At 36.7% G+C, this 17,854-nt stretch overlaps 1 protein-coding gene across 4 annotated transcripts in view; it reads left to right on the forward strand.

The window, feature by feature from the left end:
- The window catches only part of LOC132116043 (thiamin pyrophosphokinase 1-like), an 87,930-nt gene that overhangs the window by 15,627 nt on the left and 54,449 nt on the right, over positions 1-17,854 (forward strand). For all 4 annotated transcript variants that reach the window (XM_059524571.1, XM_059524568.1, XM_059524570.1 and 1 more), the window contains one exon: positions 11,024-11,093. In XM_059524571.1, coding sequence (XP_059380554.1) covers positions 11,024-11,093 — 70 coding nt within the window. The remainder of the gene's footprint in view (positions 1-11,023; positions 11,094-17,854) is intronic.

The following is a 17,854-nucleotide window of genomic DNA, read 5'->3' on the forward strand; positions in this document are numbered from 1 at the left end:
TCTGTGTCCAAGCACCTTAATAGAGAGGCGAAGGGAAGGAAAATATGTGGTAGAAAAAAGTGTAGAAGCAATAGGGATAACCGCACCCTGGAGAGGATTGTGAAACAAAACCCATTCAAAAATGCGTGGGAGATTCACAAAGAGTGGACTGCAGCTGGAGTCAGTGCTTCAAGAACCACTACGCACAGACGTATGCAAGACATGGGTTTCAGCTGTCACATTCCTTGGGCCCTATTTTAACGATCTGAAACGCAAGTGTCAAAGCGCAAAGCGCAAGTAACTTTGTGGGTGGGTCTTGGCGCTGTTGCTATTTTCCCGGCGGGATAAACGGCTCTTGCGCCAGGCGCAAATCTAAAATGGGTTGGTCTGAAGTAGCTTCATTATTCATAGGTGTGGTTTGGGCGTTACATGAAATAAACCAATTCAGAGCATCATCTCATATTCCCTTTAAGAGCAGGCGCACTTGTTCTAAAGCGGATTCCTATTATAACGGCGGATTTGCCAGACGCACGCCAGGAGCGGTTCACAGCCAAGGAGAGCAACGCTTTGGGGATGGAGAAACCCACCCAAAATAACTTCGGTTAAAAAGGTGTATTATAATTTGGGTAAATGTGTAAGCTAGATGTATGCTTTTATAATAAATTGTCTATCTATCTATCTATCTATCTATCTATCTATCTATCTATCTATCTATCTATCTACCTATCTATCTATCTATCTATCTATCTATCTATCTATCTATCTATCTATCTATCTATCTATCTATCGTAATAATGTATGATTTGCAAAAATGATAACTGCTGCTTCTGTGTAGATGAGAGAATCGTGCGCGTTGTGCACACGCTTCATTGATTATGGCCAAGCATGCGCCCTTAAAATAGCATATGAATAACATGCGCAACGCGCCACTGACTTTAAACTATTTTTTCCTGGTTAGTGGCGCAATTGTTTTCTAAACCTGCAAAATAGCATGAAGGAACGTTTGCGCCGGAACACGCCTCCTTTTTTGCGCTGAACCGCCCAGGGAGCGCAAGTTCATTCCCTAATTTAGCGACGTGCTTCTGTGGAGGGAAAAGCGCCTTGCCCGGGTGCAAAATAGGAATGACATATGCGTCGGTTTACAAAGTCAATTGCGCTGGGTGCAAGATAGGGCCCCTTGTGTCAAGCCATTCTTGAACAACAGACAGCATCAGAAGCGTCTCGCTTCAAAAAGGACTGGACTGCTGCTGAGTGGTCCAAAGTAATGTTCTCTGATGATAGTAAATTTTGCATTTCCTTTGGAAATCAGGGTCCCAGAGTCTGGAGGAAGAGAGGAGAGGCACACAATCCACGTTGCTTGAGGTCCAGTGTAAAGTTTACACAGTCAGTGATGGTTTGGCGTGCCATGTCATCTGCTGGTGTTGGTCCACTGTGTTTTCTGAGGTCCAAGGTCAACGCAGCCATATACCAGGATGTTTTAGAGCAATTCATGCTTCCTGCTGCTGACCAACTTTATGGAGATGCAGATTTCATTTTCCAACAGTACTTGGCACCTGCACACAGTGCCAAAGCTACCAGTACCTGGTTTAAGGACCATGGTATCCCTGTTATTAACTGGCCAGCAAACTTGCCTGACCTTAACCCCATAGAAAATCTATGGGGTATTGTGAAGAGGAAGATGCGATATGCCAGACCCAACAATGCAAAAGAGCTGAAGGCCACTATCAGAGAAACCTGGGCTCTCATAACACCTGAGCAGTGCCACAGACTGATCGACCCCAATGCCACGCTGCATTGCTGCAGTAATTCAGGCAAAAGGAGCCCCAACTAAGTATTGAGTGCTGTACATGCTCATACTTTTCATTTTTATACTTTTTAGTTGGCCAAGATTTCTAAAAATCCTTTCTTTGTAATTTTCTGAGATACTGAATTTGGGATTTTCCTTAGCTGTCAGTTATAATCATCAAAATTAAAAGAAATCATTGATGAATTTTTTTGATGGATAGAAAAAAACTGCATTTATTTGCAATTGAAATCTTTTGTAACATTTTAAATATATTTGCTATCACGTTAAAGGATCAATTCAGTGCATCCTTGCTTAATAAAAGTATTAATGAACTATAAAAAAATTAAATTTTACTGAGCAAACAATTTTTGAACACTGATGTATATAAAACTACAAATGTTTTCCTAAAGTTTAACGTTAATTTAGGTGTCTAACTCTAATTTCTTTTTTCTTTGTTTTAAGTATGAACATTGTTGCAAAGTTTACAAATCAGTTTAAAACCACATAAATCTTATTTAAATCCTAAATAATTTCACTGCGTCTGTCTGATTTCTTTACATTTATATTTTTCATTGAGCTATCTTCTAGATACACAGATTTTCATCATTTTTTTCTTCATCATATAGTGAACTATGTGGCATTCACGTCAGCAGTTTTGTATGTGACTTAGTGTGTAAAATGTCAATTATGTTGTCTTGTGCACCTTATGCACCTTACTAGTTCAGCACTGTGGAAAAAAGACATGAGCTGAGGCAAAACGTCCACACTTACATTCTTAGTTGTGTGAGAATGTCTCTTGGCATTCTGCTGACATCATCAGTGATTTTCATCACATCTGACAATTACTACACTGTCAGAAACCGATTTTGTTACTTGCAAAATGACAGAGTGGACAGTCAGATGGAATTTGAAAACCAAATCATATTTGTGGAAGCCATAATCACCTCCTGTAAGCTGTCTTTCTCCACCTTTCTCTAACATTTGGTGTTTATTGATGGAAATGCTTCAAACGTCCTGCTTTGATAAAAGCTTGGTGTTCTGAAAAATTGACGTTGTCACAGAAATCAGATAGTCTATAGTATACCATTTCTTTCTTCTGTCCAGAAATCTCTCTTCCAAATGTTGTGGTGTGTGAAGTAATTATCCCTCCCTCTGTTATTGAAGAGTTTGAGAGTGGCATTTTTGTTTGACAGTTTGTTTTACAATACAGCAGTAGTAGTGTTTTGGTGTTTGGGCTCTTTTTATTTGTTTCACATTCCTTGATGTTTTAGCAAATAATACATCTTACTACCAATTTTTTTAAAATATATATCCCACCCAGACTTCCTGCTTCCTCCTGTAGACTTAAATTAAACATTTTTCACCCATTCTCACTCTCAACTCTTTTTACGATAAAGAAGCCATCTTAAAAGATGAACTAACCTTCCATTTTGCTCGTTGACCACTCGTCCCTCTTTGATTTACAAAGGCCACAGGCTTCACTTCACTTCCACTGCCAAAAGACATTAAATCAGCCACAGCAAAGTCTGCCTCATTAATATTTGTCCCCCATAAAACACCAGCCGAGTAGCAAAAGTTCATGACAGGAAGAGGAAGCACCACTGGTGGATTATGAAGTGTTTATTTACAAGGTTATCTGTCCCGCACTAGGGCTTCAGTGAAAGAGCATTCACAAATGATTTACCCTCTTCCAGCATCTCCGGACGTTGTAACACTGCCTCACCACAAGTGAGAATGTTTGGTTGTTTACTATCAGAGGACCCACCACAAACTCTTTTGTAAAGCTTTTCAGTAGTTAAAACTTTTATAGCATTATAGATTCTATTCATTTTGATTGTATAACTAATTTGTTGTTCATTAACAGTATAAACAAAAGCCAACGGTGATACTCCTGAAATTCAAAGTCTTGAAAAGCAGATCACATGATCTTGCAACTGTTTAGATATTTATTGCACATTTAGAACTGAAAGCAGTTTAAGTGCTGTCAATTCTCAAGATCCATGGCTATGGATGTTATACTATTACCTATTTTGCTCTGCATGTGGTTAAGTCTTCATTTTATTGAAGTCTTCATTTTATTGAAGTCTTCATATTAATATAGTTGCCTGGTGTTGAAATAATGAGTCATTTGCATTCAGCGCGGTGCTTTTAAGTCTAGCTTGTAAGTTCTCGGCTGCACTGAATTATGCCTTGTTTTCCGGTTAGAGATGTAGCATGCTGTTTACTTTGAGAGAATCTTTACAGAAAAGCTTCTTTGATTCACCTCTCGAGACAGCATTGAAAACACCAGTGTAATCACCCTATGAACAAATGATGATGTCTTTGCCAGACCAACTGAGCTGTCTGGGAACTAATGAATGACTGGCCTGGATGCATCATCATGAGACATTATTTCAGAACTGAAGAGTAAATGATTTTACGCTTTACTTGTGACTTTGTTAGTATATCTGGGTCATTACAGACAGAAGTCAACTACACCATTGTAAAGAACCTTATAAAATGTGTTTTTTTTGCTTTTTGAATTAATATTTTAAAAAGTGATAATTATACAACAACAAACAACCCTTAAATAATCTTAAAACACTAAGCTTGTGGTCCGGGGCACTGATTTAACACAGTAATTTGGAATGATTATTTTAATAAATAAACCATTTCACAATATCATAAAGGCATAGTTCACCCAAAAATGAGAATTCTGTCATTAGTTTTTCATCCTTAAAGGGTAACTAAACCCCTGGTCAGAGCCTGACTCCACCCACTGGCAATATTTGAAAAATGCTGAAAAGTTGGCAGAGCACAGCAGAGATAGAGGGGATGAACCAAGGGCGGGGCTGAGCGGGTGGGGCGTGAACCTGAGACCCGCAGTGACGGATTAATTGACAGCTGCTGTTAGAGTCGCTACAATGGAGAGTGACTGTAGTGACGCAAGTAGCTTTGCAATGGAGTGTTCATTTGAAGTAGAGGACTTTTCTCCCCCACCTTCACCAGAAGTGGAGGATGTTGAGGTGTCTGTAGACACAGGGCCAGGGCCTGAGCCATATCAATTCGAGCCGCTGGCTCAAACTGCGCACTTAACTCCCGCATCGCGATCGGCATCCGACGATGCTAGCAAAGCAGCCGTGCAAGAGAGAATGGGGCCAGTCTCCGAGTAAGATACTGTGTCACTTTTCAGCGCGAGCTGTGTTGGAGAAGCAATCCCGCGTAGAATACAGTTTGCACACTCCAGCTCTAGGCGGGAACTCACGGTCTTCCAGGCCAAGTGCATGCAACCACTGGCGTCTAATTTTCAAGTCTGCTGGAAAACTATGCAGTCCAGCAGTGCTGTTGCAACCAGCAACACTACACCTACGTACCATCTTGACCACTGTACTAAATACAGATCAAATCTACGCTAACTTGAAGCTATCCTAACTGATGCAATACTATGCTACTAACTATGCTTAACAATACTAACATTACACTAATAACTATGCTAATTAACTACATAGGCTACACAAAATAATCTAAATAACTATATAAATGATATGCTAAATAGATGCTAAAATACTCTATCGTAATCGTTTTCAATACTCGCAATTCCAACTCCTGACTCACTAAAATGATTTTGACGGAACAAGATGGTTTTATACAGCCAAGGGTGTGGTAGCTCGTACCAAGGGCTTGGTGAGATGGAAACTGCTTACGTCACCTGCCACCACTTATGTCACGTACCACCGCAAACATCCAATAGGAACAATCAACTGCAGTAGCCACCGTTCAAACTGAAGAGGGCATCACTCAGACGTTTTTACACCATATATTGTAGACTTAAAACACTTTATACTCAAATGTCAAAAAAGTTACTCGAATCAATGAACAGCACTAATAAAGCCGCATTCTTACAGATCATTAACTAAAAAAAGTTGTTTTAGGGTTTAGTTACGCTTCAAGTTGTTCCAAACCCGTAAGACTTTTGTTCATCTTCAGAAACACAAATTAAGATATTTTTATGAAATCTGAGAGCTTGTTCACTCTGCAGCAAGGGAACTACATTGTTTAAGGCCCAGAAATGTAGTAAGGACATTGTTACAATGGTCCATGTGACATCTTTGGTTCAACTTTAATTTTAAGAAACAACGAGAATACTTTTTGTGTGGAAAGAAAACAAAAACTACTTTTTTCAGTGATTTCTCTTCTGTATGAGTCTTTGTGTGGTTTGATTAGTAATGCTGTAGCCAATATGTAGGCTGTGTGTGTGTGTGTGTGTGTGTGTGTGTGTGTGTGTGTGTGTGTGTGTGTGTGTGTGTGTGTGTGTGTGTCTGTGTGTCTGTGTGTCTGTGTGTGTGTGTGTGTGTGTGTGTGTGCATGCAATTTAATATAAAAATATATTTTATACTTATTGCAAACAAATAAATAATTATATTTGGTCACATTTTATTTTAAATGGTTAGTTCACCCAAGTCCGTTTTGCTCACCGTCAAGGCATTCCTAGGTGTATATGGCTTTCTTCTTTCAGATGAATCCAATCGGAGTTATATTAAAAATTGTCCTGACTCATCCAAGCTATGGTTGAAAAGTAGTCAAATAAAGTGCATCCATCCATATTAAAACATGCCTCACACGGCTCCAGTGGGTGAATTAACGCCTCCTTTAGTGAAACGATGAACTTTTATAGGAAAAAATACCATATTTAAAATGTTATAAACACTTTTCTTTCATTTCTGCTAACTGTCGTAGACAGTTTTCAGTGGATAACATTGGATGTATGTGAAGTGCACACGGCGGTGATTAGTGATGAACACAGAAGTGCAGCTGAGAGAGAAAAAAGCAAAACACTGTTCACGAATTATAAGTACAAAATGAGGATTTGTAAACTATTTTGTATACTTTTTGATATAAGAGGAGCAAGCAAACTTTGCTTCTTTTGTGTAAACAAACATTGTTTTTTTTCACTACGCATGTATCCGGCGGCATCCACTAGAAAGGCAGTCTCTCGTGAACATGCACAAAACAATTGGCAGAAGTTACACATAACTGTTTATATAATTTTTTTTAAACACATTGATTCGCTACAGGAGGCCTTTGTTCACCCCCTGGAGGCATGTTTTATCATGGATGGATGTGCTTTATTTGACTACTTTTTGGACTGTTGAAAAAAAAAAACACCCAGCCACTGCCATTCTAACATATGGAAGAGCAAGGATCATTTTAATATACAGTGCCGTCAAAACGTTTTTACTTTTTGAGTTAAAAGATTCAGATCATCAAACTGATTTTAATATTACACAAAGATAATGCAAGTACATACAAAATTAAGTTTTTAAATGATAATTTCATTAATTAAGGGAAAAAAGCTGTCCAAACCTACCTGACCCTACGGGAAAAATGAATTGCCCCCTCCTGTTAAATTATGAAAGAACTGTGATTAACCACATTATTTTAGAAATCTGAGTTAAACTTCATTAGCCACACCCATGCCTGATTACTGCCAGACCGTTTGAATCAAGAAAACACTTAAATTGAACCTGTCTGACAAAGTGAAGCATGTTTAAAGAGCAACACATCTAAAGAAATTCAAGAACATGAGAAACAAAATAGTTGACATGTATCAGCCTAGAAAGGGTTATAAAAACATTTCTAAGGCTTTGGGACTCCAGCGAACCATGATCAGAGCATTATCCACAAATGGAGAAAACTTGGAACAGTGGTGAACCTTCCCAGGTGTGGCTGGGCCAACCAAACGTACTTCAAGAGTGCAACGACGACTCATCCAGGAGGTCATAAAAGGTCCCAGAACAACATCTAAAGAACAACATCTAAATAACTCCAGGCCTTACTTGCCTCAATTAAGGCCAATGTTCATGATTCAACAATAAGAAAGAAACGGCATCCATGGAAGAGTTCAGAGGCAAAAGCTATTGCTAACCAAAAAGAACACAGAGGCTCGTCTCACATTTGCCAACAAAATATCTTGATTATCCCCAAGACTTTTGGGAAAATATTCTGTAGACTGTTGTTGATGGTTATGCAACAGGAAAATGATCCCAAACACACCAGCAAGTCCACCTCTGAATGGCTCAAAAAAAAAAAAAAAAAGGTTTTGGAGTGTCCAAGTCAAAGTCCGGACTGAGATTCTGTGGCACGATCTTAAACATTCCATTCACTATTCATTCACTTCATGCTTAAAAAAACCCTCCAATGTGTCTGAATTAAAACAATTCTGCAAAGAAGAGTGGGACAAAATTCCTCTACAGCGATGTGAAAGACAGTTGCTGCAATGAGTGGCACAACCAGTTATTAGATTTAGGGTGCAATTACTTTTTCACATTGGGCCAGGCAGATTTGGCAAGCTTTTTTTTCTTAATAAATGAAATCATTATTTAAAAACTGCAATTTGTATTAACTCTGGATATTTTTGTGTAATATTAAAATTAGTTTGATAATCTGAATCTTTTAACTGTTGCAAATATGCAAAAAAAAAAAAAAAAAATTTTTATATATATATATATATATATATATACAAACCTTTTCATGGCACTGTAACTCTGATTGAAGTCTGAAAGCAGAAAGTCATATACACGTAGGATAGCTTGAGGGTGAGTAAAACATGGGCTAATATTCATTTTTGGGTGAACTAACAATTTAAGGTCCAGTTCTAATTATTAACCAATAATTAACTACAAATTTTGCCTCAATAAACTCCTAATTTGCTGCTTCTAACTAATTAATTAATAGTTAGTGGTAGTTGGTAAGTTTGGGTATTTGGTAGGATTAGGAATATATAATTTGTTCATGCAGAATGTGTTTTATAAGTACGGGGAAGTCGTGGCCTAATGGTCAGAGAGTCTGACTCCCAATCCAAAGGCAGACATAAGCAGTAATTGTAGGTGGGGGAAGTGAATCTACACCCTCAATACCATGACTGAGGTGCCCTTGAGCAAGGCACCGACCCCTCAACTGCTTCCCTGGAACTGCAGCATAAACGGCTGCCCACTGCTCCAGGTGTGTGTTCACTGTGTGTGTGTGTGTGTGTGTGTGTGTGTGTGTGTGTGTGTGTGTGTGTGTGTGTGTGTGTGTGTGTGTGTTCACTGCTGTGTGTGTGCACTGTGGATGGGTTAAATGCAGAGCACGAATTCAAAGTATGGGTCACCATACTTGACTGTATGTCACGTCACTTTCACTAAGAAACAGGCAATATGCTAATAATAGGCATGCTAATAAGCAACTCGTTAATAGTGAGAATTGGTCCCTATACTAAAGTGTAACCATAAGTGCGTGCAGGGAATTTGCCTTAAATTCATTTAGGGGCCTTTCTCTGGTTCAATAGACAGACGGATGGATGTGTTTGAAAATGTTTAAAGATTTCAAAGAAGCATTCATTTGGCTTTTATCATGTTATTCATTGATCTTCAATTGATATCAATCAGTCATTGACCACAAAAGAGCTTTTCGACTGCAGATAAATAACACCATATAGGTAGATTTTAAGTTAGTGTAGTCTAAGACATTGTTTAGAAGTCTATACAAGTGGGAGAACAGACAGCAAAGGCAATCCAGAGCAAGATGACGCTTTGCAAGCAGTCACAAAGTTTATTATCACATGTTTTCAAGAGTGCAGAATTTATTTCAGTCATTGAAGGTACTATGTAAATTGAAAGTGAATGTTCTTGTGTTAATTCACAAGTGCTTCCACCCCCTCCTGTGTCACCAAGCGGATAAAAAGTAGTGACAATTAATTTGTACATGTGTTTAACTGTTTAAAATGTTTCCCTTGATCCTCCTTGACTTTCACCTGCAAAAAAAAGTTTTTTTTAACAATAAGCCTAAAGCCATCATGTCCATTAGGATCACAGCAGTGTGTTGCAAACACATTCCATTATTCATAAGGCATATGATGCAGTTCTCTTCCCTTGATGCTTTGTCTATAAACCAGTTTTGCTGGCAAGATTACGTTCATCTTGACATGATCTTTGTGACGATTCCTCACTCTAACTGTATGAGCGTAACAGAAAATCATTTTTGTTTCATGCGGCCATGAAAATGTTCCCTCCCTTTTTCACAGATTATATTGGAAAAAACATAAACGTCACCTCTGTTTATAAATGTAATACCATTGGGGTTTTGTGGTTTTAAATAATATTTTCAGGCTTATAACCAAGCTACTTGATAAATGGAAGAAAAAAAGTCTTCAAAGGGAAAAAAAAACATCACTCTCACAGCACCTGGTTTAAAATAACTAATTTATTCAGTGAAGATGTTCTGTTTATTAAATTCCTGTTTGTTACTTCTTGCTCGTTTCTAGAGAGTGAATCCCACATCTGTGTGCTTTAGTTCAGCTACGAAAAGTCAAGAGCACTTTCTCTGAACTTCTGCTCATGTCAGACTTCAAAGTCAGCGGGATTATCATTTTAATGTCACTTTTAGATGTTATTTTTTTGTACATTTATAACTGATTATACGCTGTTACACCTTTCCCAGATTTGTCAGCCTGCGCTGAATAAAAAAAAAAAAAAACTGAAACCAAATCTCTGGTAACACTTTACTTGAAGTCTGTTTAGCCCTTTATAAACGTTGCCATAATGCCTTATGTACATTATTTATATATTTATATATATATATATATATATATATATTCATGAAATATTTTTTTCTTATATAATTATATATTATAATGATACAAAAACTAGTTAGATATTTATTTATAGATAACAAATTAATTATGAATGTAATGTTTATTGAATATACTTATGAAAATTGGTTTTAGAATTGTATATATTTTTATATAAAAAATATTCATATAAGAGGCATTACTAAAGACATCCTTATATGATACAGTACATGTAGTATTACATACAATGCCGATCAAGATTCATTATGTAGATTTGACTGTCACATCTCTCGTCAAAACCAGTAGCCTGTTTAACTGGATTTAGCTTCCCATTGGCCTTACCTTGAAAATGACAAGGCTCACCATGCTTATCAGAATCAATGATGATCCTGACAGGACAGAGTGACCTTCATCCTGAAATGATTAGTGCTTTGGCGAAAGGCACAAGGGAGCCATTACTGTCAGCCAGGCCATGATCTAGAATAATCTATTTGTTTTCATTTCAGCATGTCAGCAGTTACCGAGATGGGCTCAAAAATGGCTTCAAATGTATAGCAGTGTAATGTGATTGCAATGATATTTATCTCTTCACTCATCTTTACCTCTAGATCTGAGTTGTAATGGATCAAGGATTCATCTAAGCACCTCCTGTTTCTTTTCTGCCATTTCAGCCAAGATCCGAGCATGTGCAGATGGAGGTGCCAATCATTTGTACCGGCTCACGGAGGGTCATCGCGAGAGGTGAGAACCCTATTTTGGCTCCCATCACGATTGACTCGGAGGGCAGAGATGGATCTGGAGATGTCAAGGTTCTGGTGTCATTGCACATGTTCATTCTCAGAACGACTGGACTTGTAGGAGGCCTCAGGAGTATCCCGCTTGCCAGAGTGCTTTCAGAGGACTTAACTCCTAATCCATCACCTTTTGTCAGTGCCTGACAGGCCAGATTCATCTCCAGGCCTCTAAATTGGGTACTTCTCTCCCCTCCAGAGCAGTTTACAATTGTTTTCTTTTGTTTGGGTGCCTTTTTGTTCTACAACCTAAAAATAATGCAGTCTCAGACTCTCCAAGCACCGAAATCACAACTATGTGATGGGACTTAACACATACTGGTGCATTTGTTTATTTTGAAAATCTGTCATTGTTTACTCAGCCTCATGGCATTCCAATGTTGTTATTTTGACACCTAAAATTACTTTTAGTTGTTAAGCTCCAAAAAGAATGAAAAAAGGAATATAGCATATTAGTTGTATAGACTAATATACTAATATAGTATTTTGCTTTGCATTTGGAAAGCTCATGAATTGTGAGACAATGTTTGTCTTTTGTTAAAGAAATATTCCAGGTTTAATACAACTTAAGCTCAAGTGACAGCATGTGGTGTAATGTAGGTGCATAATAATAATTATCGTTACTTTTATGCTTTTCCCTTGTTTAATTTGTAAAAAGCAGAAATTGAGATTACAATGTGCATTTATTGTTGCGAATGAAACCAGTTTTGGGAATTTGTAAACAAAAATTTGAGACTTAGAATTATTGTTTTTTAAAGTTTTGCCATTATGTTTCCCTGGCAACAAAGTTGTTTGTACAGAGACCAAAAATACAGGTTGTACAGACTACAGAGAAAAAGTTTAGTGTTTTTCCCTTTTTTTCACAATAAAATCATGTTAATATGCATATTGTGAAAAATTAAGCATTTTATTGTTTACAGATTGGCCTCATTCCCTTGTATTGTAAATTCCCAAATGAAAATTCTGTCACCATTAAGTTATTCTGAACCTTTAAGAGTTTCTTTCTTTACGAGAACATAAATGAAAATATTTTAAAGAATGCTGGTAACCAAACAGTTGCTGGTAGCCATTAGCTTCCATAGTTTGTTACCAGCATTCTTTAAAATATCTTCATTTTGGGTGAACTGTCCCTTTAATTAATTAACGTAAGGAACTTTAAACAAAAGCAAATGGTACATTAATAATCTTCATAATTGCATTGATTCAGATTAACACAGTAATTTTTGTTTGTCTTTTTATGGCACCACAATGATTGTTAATATCCTTTAATTACTGAAAAGTCTTTAAATCTGAAATGAATAAGCATGATATTGCTGTTAAGAAGATTGAGCCAGTAAAATAGTGTTTTAAAGGATAGAAATAGGATTGAAAACACAGCAAATGAGATAAAATAGATATATATTAAGCTACGTACAATAGACTGAGCTGCTGCTTCAAAACAGCGGGTTTATTGTGACGGCAAGCATATTTAAGAGAGTGGGAATGCCTTCGTAAGGAGCTAATGATCCATTCAGCGCACTGTATGTATGTTTCGACTGCAATCGTCAGAAGCTTGTTGTTTTGAGCTTATCAGCTTGCAGCAGCACTGCAAAAGACACCTCAAAGGACGTTCCAAAAAATAAACAATATCTTTTGAATGCACACATACAGCAGGCCCTGTTCCATGTCACATCCATCAATTCTCTTGTACCTGTCATTGCTTTACTCCATATGCTTTTGTTGTCATCTGTAGATTTTATTCAGAGCTGCCAGAAGAGAATGGAAGCCTTCTACAGACCGTTAGCCATATGCGGTGTCACTGGGGAATATCTACTCGCTGGAAATGAATTGGGTCTGAGCAACATGCAAAATATTCCTTATTTGGAAATGAATATATCATCAACAGTTGCGGTGCTTTTTTGGTTCTCCTTAGATGAAATTAAGGAATTCATATTTTTTTGAAGGAATTGAAAGGGATAGTTCAGGCCAAAATGACATTTCTGTCATCTACTTATCCTCGTGTTATTCCATAACTATATAATTAATGAATCGATTGATCAAGTTCACAAAACCAATCTGAATAATTCAAATCTTTTCAAAAGAATTTGCTTATTCGATTCACAAAACCGGTCTTAATTTAGATTAGTCAAATGATTCGATTTAATTTAATTTTCAGTTTCATTTAAAAAAAAAGGTCTGAATTATTCATACATATTTAATTAATTGTTTTATTCAGTTCTCAAACTAATCTAAACGATTAAGATCCTTAAGTGAATTAGTTGATCTAGTTAATAAATTAGTTATTAATTAGTGAATTAGTTGATCTCTCAAAACTGAACTGAATAATTAGATTTTTTTTTCTAAATCATTCAGAACATTTTTTTATTCAGTTCAAAAGAATGCTCTGAGTGGTTTAGATCTATTGTTTTAGTTCACAAAAACGGAATGATTCAAATCTTTAAGTAAATCAGTTGATCCAATCCATAAAACTGGTTTGAATGATTTAGATATTTTTAATGAATCGGTTGATCCGGTTCTCAAAACATGGTCTGTGATTTGTTCATTAATAGAACTTATTGTCATATTTAATTCACTGACACAATGATCATTTGTGAGTGTTACCAACTCACTGGAAGAGAGGAATATCAATGGATAACAACTTTAAATGTGATCTGCTTAACACAAGAGATGTCATATGACCAGAAGACTTGAAATGTGACACATACGTAAGTCATTTGAAACACAAATGTGGTACTTCTATGATTCTTCTTTGTCATTTGAGAGCTTGAACATTCCAGTCCTCATTTGCTTTCATTATCTTGCCATGAGCATGCATAAGCAATGGCAGATTTTTTTTTGTGTGTGTGTGTGTACTGTCCCTTTAATTGAAACTGAGTTTACCAAAACCTACTACATGTATCTAATCAGGCTGCACGTTGTGGCATCTGATTGTTGTTTTATACTCATTTGTGAGCAACAGCTGATTCATTTAGACCAGCAACTGCACATTCCCCAAAGTCTTTCTGATGCAGGACTGGAACATATTTCATATGTCTGGCAGACCTCTGGCCTTGCCTAATTACATGCATCCACTGTAATTATTCATTTTTAATCTTCCTGTGCAAACAGAAGCTGACAGGGAGAGAAATCTTCAGAGGAGCTGGTTCCCAGATCAAGACATATCCTGTTATTATCTCACAGTGCCTTAAATGTAATTACCGCATTGACCTTTCCCAGTACTTTGATTAGTTTAGAAAGCTCAGCTTTATTTGAACTGAAGCAGTGAACACGCTTTTGCTTAGAGTTCATAAAACATACTATGCTTTATTCTGCCATTTGCAGATGGTATCGGCCATTATTATGAAACAGTTTTCTAGTCCCAGACTGCCTGGATTATCAACACCAATTCCTCTCTGGGTAATCTGCCAATGTTCAGATTTTATTAATTGTTTGATTAGTATATAAATATATTTATTTTGTAACAGTTAATGTTGAAGTCAGCGAGAGACAAGTGAGAGCTTCTTGCTTTGGCCTTCATAACTTTTTATATATTATATTATATTATACTGTTTTTTTTTTTTTAAATAAATTTATTCCTTTATTCATCAAGAATGCATTAAATTGATTGAAAGTGACAGTAAAAACTTTCTATTCATTAAAGAATCTTTAAAAATGTATGATCAGATAATATTAAGAAGCACAACTGTTTTATTTTTATTTTTTTTTAGCATTCATAAGAAATTAGCATATTATACAGTATTGATATTGTAAAGATTATTTGACACTGGAGTAATGCCTGCCGAAAATAGCCATCACAGGAATAAATTACATTTCAAAATATTTTTGAATAGAAAAAGGTTACATTTTAAATTAGTTTAACAAATAAGTGCAGTCTAGGTGAGCATAAGAGACTTCTATATTATTAAGAGACCTACATATTATTATACTGACAATGAACCCTAATGAAAGCACAGTAGCAGGTTTCAAATGATGCATTGGCATCATAAAATATACATTTTTACAATGAATGTTAAAGATGTAAAGTCTTTTCAGACAGTAATTTATTATTTCACAGTAACACCATATCTAAAAGCAGCCATAGTCTGCACTTTTATAACATTTTATTATCCTCTTATAGTTCACTTGTAATGTTAGTAATTTAGGCTTTTTGCAGCTGTAATTTACCTCTACAGAAGTGTTTTACAGTTAAATCACCATTTTTAAAACATTCCTTTAAGAATTCTTTGTGTAAATGAATTCTGTGTCTGTCCACATACAGTATGAAATAAGTAATAACGCTTAAAGACAAGTTTAAAAAAACACATGAAATGTGCAGTTGTTGAGGTTGTATAATCAGGGACTTGTGACATCATGACCACAACTATGCATATGTAGCAGCGACGTGAAGTAAGTATATTCGGACGTAGGTGACATCATTTCTGGTTGCACATGAATGTACAGTACTCCAGCTCTGTACGTGCTGTGCGTGTGTAGTTATTCTGAAGTACTTGTGTGACCATTGCTGATTATGAAGGAGTCGAAAATGAACTCAGAGGCATAATCAAAAGCTGATCGTCTGTTCAGATGATCCACTCAGGAGGGCCAGCTTGATGATTTCACTAGACTGTCTGTAATGAAGCAACAGCTGAAGAGGTCTCTTGATATTCTGAGGGGTGTGTGGAACTGCCAGGCATAAAGCAGGCGATCTGTTATTTAAGTCCTTAGTGGGCTTATTGACGTACAAAATAGAGCAAAATTTGTTCTGCGCAATATAAAGCCAATATGAAGTTCTCCTGTTGATGAACGGTAACGTTTATTAGCAAAGAGAGGCTGCATCAAAATAGAACACGTTTAAGGATTTGCATGTAGTTTTGTTCTTGAATGTCACTTGGGAGCCCAATTTTCACCTTATTTTAGAGTGTGTAACAAGGAAAAAACAAGAAAGCCGGAGCGATAACTGTGATCTCGTCTTTCTGTCTTGCCTATTCGGGCTGTGACAAAATGAATGAAGCATCTGATGTGACAGGGTGTCTGGTCTCAGGCTCTCCCATTGGCTTTGGTCTTGACCTTCTGGAATTACTTCAATTCTTAATCCTAATTTTCTCTGTGCCGGTCCAAATCGAGTTCTTTTCCAACGAGGTATAGTTCCTGCATTATGATTAACTTTAAGTGACACTTTAATTTGAATGTAAAAGAGGTGTATTTTGCCTCCAATTTGAGCTTTGTGGTGGAAATAAGCTTTTTTACTGATAAAATGTCAAAAGGTAAGGTTTCATTTAGCTTCACCTTAATGTAGCCGCAGAACTGTCACTGCTGAGGGTTATTTATGGTTACCTGTTTAACTGGGAGTCTGTTACAGAGAACACAACAGGAAACTTTGTTGCTTTGAATTGCTTTTTCTCACACATTGAACCCTGGATCAAAGCCAAAAGTGTTCTGGATTATCCATAGGGTCACAAATTATATAACCATGTTTAATATTAACATTATATAATAAGCTTAATCGCTTGTGGATTTACATTTCACAGTTCTATTAATGGTTTTCCCATGTTCGTTTTTCACTGTTATGGACAGAGGTACTAAAATGATTGACTCTACAAAGTGACTCTTCATTTTAGTGAAGCAGATGCATAGAGTAATCTGATTTCTGAATGAATAGTTATTTTCTGCCTATTTTAAATGAATAAAAAAACATATGGTGTGACCAGTGTAGTGTGATTCCCAAATGAATGACTCTTAGAGAGTTGGACTCGTAACCCAAAGGTTGTGGGTTCGAGTCTTGTACCCGCAGGGATTGTGGGTGGGGGGAGTGAATGTACGGCGCTTTCACCCGCCTTCAATCCCATGATTTAGATGCCCTTGAGCAATGCACTTAACCCCCAACTGCTCCCCGGGCGCCGCTGCATAAATGGCTGCCCACTGCTCCGGGTGTGTGTTCACGGTTTGTGTGTGTTCACTGCTGTGTGTGTGCACTTTGGATGGGTTAAATGCAGAGCACTAATTCCGAGTATGGGTCACCATACTTGGCCACATGTCACGTCAGTTTTTAGTCAATCAAACCATTACATTACAACCATTGTAGTTCAATTCTTAAACAAATAACTCTTGCAAGTCAGATCTTTTTAATGAATCAAACAACAAGCCAACCAGTCTAGTATATTTCCTGAACAAATCACTCCTCTGAGTGTTCTTTTTGGTTAATCAAAAAGATACAGTACAACAAATGTAGTTCAATTCCCAGATGAATGACTCTTGTGAGTCAGTTCTTGTCTTGTCTAGTCGTATTTCAGAATGAATGACTCCACAAAGCAAATCTTCTTTTTAGTAAATCAGACACATTCAACAGTAGTCTGATTTTTGAAAGAATGGTTATTTTGAGCCTGTTCTCTTAAATTAATAAAACAACATACAGTGAACCCAATGGACTCTAATTCCCGAACGAATGACTCTACAAATCAGTTCTTCTTAGTGAGTCAAACACATATGGCATGATCAGTGTACCCTGATTCCCAAAACGAATGACTCTTGAATCTTTTTAGTGAATCAAAAAAAAATAGGGCAACCAGTCTAATCTGATTCCTGAATATAAATTGTTCTAAATTTGTATAATTATATAAATTGTAAAGTGTATAAAGGAAGTCATTTCTTTTTAGTGAATCATACTCTGATTCCTGAACTAATAACTCTTGTGAATTCAAAGAGTGCAAAAAATGTTTACTTAGTATTGTTGTT

This window comes from Carassius carassius, chromosome 35 (genome assembly GCF_963082965.1).
Source record: "Carassius carassius chromosome 35, fCarCar2.1, whole genome shotgun sequence".
In the NCBI taxonomy this organism is placed as follows: domain Eukaryota; kingdom Metazoa; phylum Chordata; class Actinopteri; order Cypriniformes; family Cyprinidae; genus Carassius; species Carassius carassius.